General features: G+C 35.5%; 1 protein-coding gene across 1 annotated transcript in view; it reads right to left on the minus strand.

Annotated features, from left to right (window-relative positions):
* fam65b (family with sequence similarity 65 member B) overlaps positions 1–10,010 on the minus strand; it is a 76,672-nt gene that overhangs the window by 26,462 nt on the left and 40,200 nt on the right. Inside the window, exon 2 of the mRNA XM_015379613.1 lies at positions 336–456. Coding sequence (XP_015235099.1) covers positions 336–456 — 121 coding nt within the window. The remainder of the gene's footprint in view (positions 1–335; positions 457–10,010) is intronic.

Genomic DNA, 10,010 nt, shown 5'->3' on the forward strand with positions numbered 1-10,010 from the left:
TCAATACTTATGGCATCTTTTAATATTATGATTAGGATACAGAAGCACAATCAATTGAATTCAAGACGCATCTTTAATATAAGAAATATGGCAAATTGAAAGAATATTTGTCTCCTTGGATACAATTTTTGGACAGATAAATTCATGAGGCTGCAATCTAACAATGTTGGACAATCTTTGGTCATTTGTGCATCATCAAAACATACTGAACTCTTAATGAAGAAGTTTAAGAGAAGATATAAATAAGATTATCTTATTCTAAGACAATAAAATGGAAGTAAATTCACAACCCTGACCTAGAATTTTTTTTTTTATGTTTTAAGTTTTTTGCTTACCGAGACCGTCGCTCCTGCAGCGTACTGAATCCGGCGAACGACTGGCTCCGTATGATGCCGTTGGGCCCACCAGGGGAGTGGGTGCCTGCCGCCATGATCTCTGGGACACGGGAAGAAACTCCTGCAGGAGACACAGATAAATGGCTGCCTCAGTTCAGAATTTACAGCTTCCCCATACAAGTCTGAACCTTTCCAGAGTTGCTATACCTGGGAATTTACTGTAAAATACAAATTTAAGGAAAACATTTCTAAAGTTGGCTTAAGTGAGGAAGGAAGTGAGGCAAGGAAAGGAGGATGCACAAAGAAGGTAGGACATGAGGACAACAGGAAAGACAATAAAGTCTGAACCACTAACATTACTTCACATTCTTAGCTGCTTCCTTTATTTTTTTCCAATCCTAGAAAATAGAAAATAGTAAAGTTCTATTCTAGATTTTTCCGTATCTGTCCATACTGCGTATGAACCCCCAGGGCTAACTGCAGGGAAGTGAGCATAGTGCATTGCAGCAACGGATAAGGAACTGTTGTTGATGCTCACACTGTGGATGAGTGGCATTCAAAGCCTGTGCTAACACGTCTTCTTTAGGTCTCGCCACATCGATACAAACAAGTCAGCTGTTACTGCTGCGCCTCAGGCAGGTTTTGCAACACCTTCAGTCACTTTTGTCAGCTGTGCAGGTTCTTATAAGCTAAAGACCACACGCAGCTCACCAGTCTGACATCCGTTCTTAACGTATTTACAGGCAAACTTGACAATTTCCAACGACATATCTTCCTTTGCCTTAGCAGACCAAATCTGATGCACAACAACTCCTCAAAAGCTGAGTTATCTAATCTCGCCCTCTTGAAGCACCTTTTATTACCGCATCTATATTTACCAGCAGCAGATTTCAATCCTTTTTTTTTTCCTTAAAGGAGAGGATGTAGAAAGCAGCATGACTGACGGGAACACTTGCGAGGGAACTGAAAATAGATGGCAAAGACTCTAAATATAGTCATCAGATAATGATGTGGCAAAGATCAGGAGCCTAAAGAGAGTCCTCTGCTGAGACAACTAAATCACAGCTTCAGCTGGAGAGAAAACGCTTTTAATGTCTAAATCGTTGCACAAGTAGCGAGGGGATATTTTAAACTGAAATGGGAGCAGGTCACCTTTCATGGTATGGATGGCACAAAAGAAAGAGAGCATGATTGCCATTAATGATTATGTAGACAAACTTACAAAACTGTTCACATGCTTTGAACCTTTTTACATTGTTATGGCACAAAATTGTGAAAAGTAAAGGAAAAATAGTGCAATTTTTTGTTTGTCTTATCCAAATAAACATAGAAAAGGTGTGGCACAGATTTGGATTTAGTCTGAATTCAGTTCTCTGATAGCTAGAAATAAAATAGAGTGCATATGTGTGTAATTTAACCCAAATATGAAGGCAGCCCTACTGTGAAGGACTTGGGTTTGGTTAAGAAATATTTATTAAAACAAACTGCATAACGTAAACGAGATTCAAACCAAAAGACACAGTTAGCACATTTATAGAATGGAGGAGAAAGGGGATAACAGCTATCTGCACACTTGCAGATGGCAAAAAATGTAAATCTTTCGGTAAAATGAGAAGAAAATTTAAATTGAATAACAGAGATTTTTTCAGATACCTACAGCTAAGACACTTCTATGCTAATGAGGTTGAGAGATAATTATCACCGGCAGGAAATTTATTGATTAAATTATTTTTGGATGCATACAAAAAAATACCAACAAAAATAGTCTCTAAACTGAATAAAAGTCTACAAAAATGAAACGGAAATAACTCACTATATTGTTTATATCACACTATTGGCTGGAAAAAAGACCTCAATCACAAAATAAATTATTTCACACTGAGCAACCATGTTGGAGGCAATGCCAGTCAGTCTCATATATTTTGGCAATGTACAAAAATACAAACCTACTGGGATCAAGTTGTTCAGGCTTTAAAAGAAATGATACAATACAAGATAACAAGAACCCACGTACTGTGTACTTGGGCTGCCTGGAGAGTTAAGAGACGCACATGAAAGACATCAATGTCCTCAAAATCCTGATAGTGGCAGCTAAAGAGGCAGTTACCAGAAAATGGTTAAAAAGTGACCCTCCACACCTGATGCCTTGGATATGAATAGTAGAGGAAATCTTTATTATTGAGAAAATGACCTAATGTCTAAGGTTTAAGTCCAAACACCTCAAGCAACACTGGAGAAAATTGCTTGATTACACAAAATCAGAAAGGACTTAACCTCAATAAGACTGGAACGCCAGACAAGACTATATAAGAAGACCTACGTGAGAGCGTGCCAAAGTTTCCCTTCCATCAGGAAACTCTGAACTAAACATCCAGTCAGACATAAATTGGAAAGGTTTAGATCAGCATTATCCAAATCCAGTCCTGCAGGGATCATACCTGTTAAGGACCAGATGCAAGTACCCAGTTTAGATTAAAGCACACTCAAGTGATCTCCAAAGAATAGTTTTCAGTGTGTAGATAAGTAATGTTGGTACGGATATACCCCTTTTCTGAAGCCCTAATTGCACTACCTTTTGTTGGTCTCTCACAAAAGATCTCATTAAAATGGTAATATATGGCTGTAATAACACCATTTTTTTACAGAAAACAGACAAAAGTATAATAGATAAAGTAGGATATCGAAAATACAGATTCTTTGGTTTGTCTGGTTTAATGAAATATTGGATTTAATTGAGCTTCAGACTCTGATAACTATGCATGAATAAATGCAAAGAATGCACGCTGATAAAGAATAAATATCTACCAGAACAGTTACAGAACATTATTTTATTATCTGAGGAGAAATGTAGACGCTGGTTGGATTTAACACCCAGGTTTGGTCATTTAACGTTAAAACAAATGTGCATTTCTGTTAACTATGGAATTCTCTAAATGTTTCCCTGAAGAAGTATTTTGCAGTTCAAGAACATATTTTAAAAAGCTAAAATAAGATTATATGCACTAGAAGATTAAAGGAATTTATGATTTATACTTGGAAGTTATGTTTATTCTCTTTTCTCCTGTTAGTGTTTTGGTGTATTTTGTTTGAACCTTGTTGGTACTTCTAGAAATATTTGTGCAGACAGGGGCAGGTAGTACAAGTCTTCTGCATGCTCGTTTTCATTTGTGGTGTTCAATGATAAAATATAATGATATCATCATACTGTATTAATTTTAATTGTGTAAACCATGAATGAAATAAAATGAACAAATCAAATCAAACATTTAAAAAAATTTGAAAAACCTCCTGGCACACTTTTTCAAGCCACTGACTTTTTTGTGTTTTTAGCTAAGATTATTCTGTTCTGCAGCTTCTGATAGAAACCAAAGCAGCCAAACGCTGTCACATGTTTGAAACGGTGCCCTTAGACTTTTTCTGATGACGGCAATATTTCAGTTGACGTAGGAACACATGACAACCAGAACATGGTGAGATAATCTGCAAAAAGATCAGTGTGACTAAACCAGGGGGATTTTATTTATGCTAATGTTGTAGATTGGAGTAGTTCAGAGATGGGTTTCATTAAAATGAGAGTTTCTAATGTTTAGGCTTATTTAGACACAGAGAAATAAAGTACAAATCTAACTGCTGAATGTCACATACACTGATAGCGTTGCAGAAATTAACCTCTTTGAGAGATTTTTCACTTCAAAACCAAACAATATGAGTCGGATGATGTGCCTGAGATGGAAAAACAGCAAGATAGAGAGAGAATCATCAAATCTGATTAAATCCTACCAACATGCCAAAGTATCAGCTCCTCTGACTCAGCTCTTTGTCCCGACACAAACTACATAAATAATCTCACAGGGTTTCCAGTTAAACAACTTTACAAACATGGTGGCAGCGGGAAAAAACACTGTCTGTGGGGCCCTGAGTTTCAACAAAAAACCCTGCTTTCTCCTCCTTTCCTTTATGTCATCAGACAAGACGGACTAACCAAACGTTGGGGGCAGGGTGATGCTTGTGTTATCATGCAAATGCAAACGGACACACACATTCACAGGATCCCCATCTGAGGCACTATAACTGATTGAGCCGTCCACCTGATATCATCACAATCGGTCTGAGCGGCAGACTGAGTGAAACAAAAAGACTCGACATGGGGGCCGAAGAAAGACGAGCCGATTTGAAGACAAAGAACAGAAAGATCTCAGCGGCTGTGACGCATCAAATCAACCACCATGATACTTAGGAATAGATTTTACTCAGCTTAGTATACAAATGAGTCATCATTCTTTATTAAAAGGTTGGGGTCAAATATTATTATAGCAATCCTGGAACAACATAAATATTATTCGTCATTAATCCAAAATAAGGTAGAAACAATTAATCAGATTGTGATTAGTGGATTATTGAAATAATCGATAGTAATCAATAATTCATTAACTGGAGTATACAGAATAACACATGATATTAGCTTGAAAAGCAATCTACTCAGAGCAGTGATTATTCCAAAATTGCACAACAAATATGAAAAAAACTTTTTTTTTCCATAAATGGGCTCGGTCCAGGACCATTTAAGGGGCACAGTTTCAGCTTCCCCTGGTTAATCGGTGGGTTAATTGATCAGCAAAATAATCGTTAGTTGCAGCCTTAATTAATGTTCTTAATGCCAATATGTCAATATCCTTGAGGATTTTATTTAGTAAAGTGCAAAATACTGCATAAATGTCTTACTCAACCAAGATGGCTGTGGATGGATTTTGACCTTCTTTGCAGAACTGTTTTAATACAGAACAGCCTGTTTAAGGTCATCTAATGCCAACACCGTTGGCTAGAATAACCTGTAACCTTTATTTTCTTTGGCTTTTGAGTTGTTAGAAGGTGGACTTCTTGGTAGGCTTCAGATCATTGTTCTGATAGACCTGTTTCCATAAAAGTTTTGACAAACCCAAGTAAGTATTTGTCACCCTCTCCACGCTGATAAATATATAAGACTTTATCCTAATAGATGGTTCCCACGTGATTGACAGCAGCTGGTATATAGTGTTGCGTTTAGTGGTGTAACAACAAATGTGATAACAGAAGAGAAAAGTTTTCATTACATTCTAATAATCACAAGAAGCAGGAGGGATCAGACTTTGCTACTAAGCATAGAGCAGTAACCAGGCTAATATCCAGAGTAAAACAAACCATCTAATATAGACCTGAGTTACTCTGGTCCCTCTATTAGCTGTAAGAACCCTTTCAAATATTTCAAACAAATGTAAATTATGGGACCATTAAAACATAAATGCCTAGTTTATACATCAAAGTGCACACATATCTATTACATCTTGTAAAACATTCACATCCTTTTAAAGGTACAAATTTTTAGATTACAGATGTAGGCAATGTAAGAATATAGGCAAATATATCGTTATTTTCATGGAAAAACAGTAATGTTTACTTTTCCTGCATTATGCCCACCTTGTATTGTTCTACAGCAATAACATGTTTTCAAGGGTGCATCATCTAACCTGTAACAGGCTTCAGCGCCTGATTAAAGATCAGAAAACAAAATGAATATAGGCATTCGTTGGTGGTGTTTCCACAGAAACAGTATTTATCAGTATACAATCAACACGCTGACTTTACAGTCACTTCCGGTCTGTTATTTTGGGAACTATCACTTCGGAAATATGTTCAAGTTGATAGGTACTATAAAATCTATTTGCTGATTCTGACAGTAATCAGACCTGGGTGTGGCCAGCGAACCAAACCAAGAAATTTAAAGTTATAAATGAGTTATTTGTTACTTTTTCTTCGGATGGATAATATTTTATCTTAAATAAATGGTATCACACATTGATAACTGCATTTTTGTATTTACACAGGTTTTCCTGGTTAGTCAACACTTGTCGCTAATCTAAAACAATTGTTACAAAGAAGCAAAAAGTCATAATGAAAGAAAAAAAACTGTTATACAAACTCTTTTCACTTCTTAAAACCATTGTTACATCAACACTCTCCCCAAATCCCAGCTTCCAGCATGTATATATTGTTTTTACCATGCTTTCCTCTCTGACTTTCTGACTAAGTACCTTCTAAAATAAGATCAGCGAGTGGGAAATGATAGCACATCTTGTTACCTAATGCACTTTGGGAAACAGCAGAACAAGATGGACACTCTTCAGAGCACTTCCCTCGTTTGCTTCCCGTTTCCTGTGTTTATAGGAAGCAAAAGCACCAAAGGTGGCATCTTTTAAATCCAAATGTTCCCAGTGGTACACAGTGCTCAATTTTCTAGAAAACCTTTACAGCTGTGAAAAAGCAGTAATCAATCAAACCTGAAAAGGATTTTTGCTCTCAACTGTTATTTTCACAGGAGAAATCTCCCTTCAGCTGTAAGGAGAAGGCTTTGTTTGGCCAACATTCATTTCCAGAAAGTAGCCCACTTTCTAAAAAGATAATCATCTTCACCCTCAAAAGCAGAGATAACATCTGCGGTTTAAAAATTGCTCCCCGTGTTTGTTCTTTAAGCACGTTTTCCACATCTATAAGAGCAGAGGAAGTTTATTCCAGTACAACAATAAGGAGACAAAGAGGTGTTTGCTTCAGGAACAAGGAGAATCAATATTTATCAGAATGCTGGTTTCATTTTGTGACTAAAAATACATTTTTAATCTTTATTATTTACAATTTCCTCCTTAATAGCGTTCCATTAGTAGAATAAATAAAAATCAATGTCAGGAGACTTTCGTTTAGCTCTCATGACTTGGTCTTCAAGCAAATAAATCATGTGACTGAAAACATAATGTTCATATTTAGCCACAAGTTTCTGGATTTTCCCTCTCAGGCTGTTCCCAAAGGAAATCTCAGATAATATTCAATATCCAACGATACAGAACCATTTTAAACATCCTCTCAATGTGAGTCATGTTAAATCGCAATGAAATAAAAAATGAAAATAAAAAGCACTTGCTCCACATTGTTTTTTCTTAAAAGAAGATAGAAACATGTTTTGATTTTTTCTTTTTTTTTTTTACCAGTCATTATCAATAATAAATCCAACTGTCTTTCAGCCCAGAGCTTAAAATATGTATTTATTTTTTAGACTTTTGTTTCAGCATACTGAATTGCAGGGTTACCAAATAACCACTATGTAATTAGCAAATGGGAGAAGCAGGCTTAAAGGAGGGAACCTGGTGCAGGATCAATTCGGCCTAAAGTAATGCATCTGCCCTATCCTGGCTGTTACTTGGTAGCATCAACGGTGCAGATCAACCAATATTGCGATTTTACTTTGCATTAAGCACAAGCAAGCTAATCTTTTACTCCAGAGTTTCAGTTTTTTACATGACCTTAAAACCCTGCTTTTCCATAATCAAGTATTACAAGACTTTGCTACAACATTTGCATGAAAACGTTCTACTATAATGCATAGATCTATGTGGTAGCTGCAATAGCTTATAAAGTTTAATCACTTTACTGCCACCTTAAGGGCTGGAGGGAGAAATTTAGTGTCTTACTCTTGTTAAATATATTGTAAACAAAAATTGAGGGCCTCTGTGATTTAAAAAATAGCATTTTTCTAAGTCGCGATTAAATTGCAAATGCTATTAATTGCCCAGCCCTATCTGGGAGGGTGGGGAACATGCAGGATAAGTGGATTAGAAAAAAAAAAGCTGCCTGTGGGTGTGATAAAATCAATAGAAAGTCACTGATGTGTCCTAGAAAGGATCAAAAAGATACTAAAGATGTCAGAAAAAAGCTCAGGATCAATTTGCCTCTTTGTAGGTATGTTCTCATATTTTTGTCCCAATCTCCTCCCATGATGAAACCACAAAGAAACTCCTTCCTATCTTTGAATTTTACTATTGCTTGCTAATCTCTCTCTCTAAATAGTTATATATTTAGGCTATATTTGGTTTGTGTTTATATGTATCTGTTTGAAGATCATGGGTAAATATTTCCCTACACCTACTGAATCGGTTTGCCTTGTAAAATGCCACTGGATGAAAAGTTGATAAGTCACGTTTTTCAAATAAGTATTGAATTACTGAAGGATTAATTAGAATTACTTAATGGAATAGAAGAATACAGGGTAGAAAGGAACAAGGTCCTTAGTTGGAATCCCAACCTGAGCTTTTCCAGCAGACTGCGTTAAACATTACAAGCAACCCTCTGCTGGTTTTTTTTTTTTTTTTTTACAGAAACTCTTGCATGACACATATTTGTGTTGAATTCTCCAACAGAGACACCGACAGAGTATGACTCACTTGTTCCTCTACAGCAGGTCTTGTTTTATCTCCTGATCTCACATCTAATCCTGCTAAGAGTTCCGTTTTGACATTTTCGCACAGATGTGGTGTGATATCATTTAATAATTACTTAAAACAACCTCATATTTCAATGTCTTTAATCAATTTGTCTGATTATTTCTACCCTTGCATCATTAGCCTTTTTAGATGGCTAATAATGATTACATCAAAGCTTTTATTTAAGTCACATGTCTTGATTATTTTCATTATGGCTGTCAGTATACTAACATTTAAAAGTCAATATTAAAATTCAGCAAAATGTTTGATAACCAATACCATTTTCAAAACCACTTTCATAAAATAGACAATTAAAAACATGAAAAACATTTTTATAAAACATGTTTAACTTGGTAAAACTCACTTTTTTCAATCTCACAATGGAACACGCTTTCTCAATAGAATCGCACATGCTAGTTACATTAATTTCAATTATCCAAATATCTGGATTATTTATTTTTCAATTTATTTAACTAGCATTGAGAAAACTTTTCGTATTGATATAATGCCAAATTAATATTTTATTCGGTTACAGCTTTTGAGTATCAATATTAAAGAAAACCCTAATTCAAATGACAAAGGATTCTCCCAAAACACTGTGTTTATAGTATCCTTATTAAGATTTTATTTTTATTTCATTTTATTTATTTACTTTTATTTAAAATTATTTCCAACCACATTCTTCAAATTATTTCTGGGATTATAATTGATACTAGGGCTGCAACTGATGATTATTTTGCAAATTGATAATCTGTTAATGATTTTTTTGATTAATTGATCAGAAAGCAAAAAGTTTCTTAAAGAAGAATTAAAAGATGAAACTAAAACTTTTCAACTTGTGGAGTACTGGAAAGAGTATATTGACAGGCAAAAATTTTTTTGTTTTTGTCCTTTTTTCTTTTTACAATTTTGGTATAATTACTGCTAAGAGTGGATTAAAAAATATTTTAGAGACTCTATATTCCAGGTTTTTACTAAAGTAAACCAGGTGAAACTAAAACTTTTCCACTTAAGGAGTTTTGGATAGAGCAGACTGACAGATGAAAAAAAAGGAAAAAAAACTTCCCTGGTCAGATGAAACCAAAATTCAACTATTTGGCCCAAAATAAAAACCTGATTGCTGAAGACTTGCACTACTTAAACACACTTTCCACTAGGGCTGCAACAACGAATCGATAAAATCGATAAAAATCTATTTTTAAAAGCCTTAGCAACGAATTTTATCATCGATTAGTTGTGTCGCGCGATTAATGCGTCATCCGCGGCCGCCGTCATCAAATCCTCTTGACTGAAACGGGGGAAGAAAAAAAAATACGGCAGAGCGAGGGCGCAGTGTTGCCAAGTCAGCGACTTTTCAGACCCCTCCAGCGACTATTTTTCAAAAAAGCGA

This window comes from Cyprinodon variegatus, unplaced genomic scaffold, assembly GCF_000732505.1.
Source record: "Cyprinodon variegatus isolate N-32 unplaced genomic scaffold, C_variegatus-1.0 Scaffold196, whole genome shotgun sequence".
Classification (NCBI taxonomy): domain Eukaryota; kingdom Metazoa; phylum Chordata; class Actinopteri; order Cyprinodontiformes; family Cyprinodontidae; genus Cyprinodon; species Cyprinodon variegatus.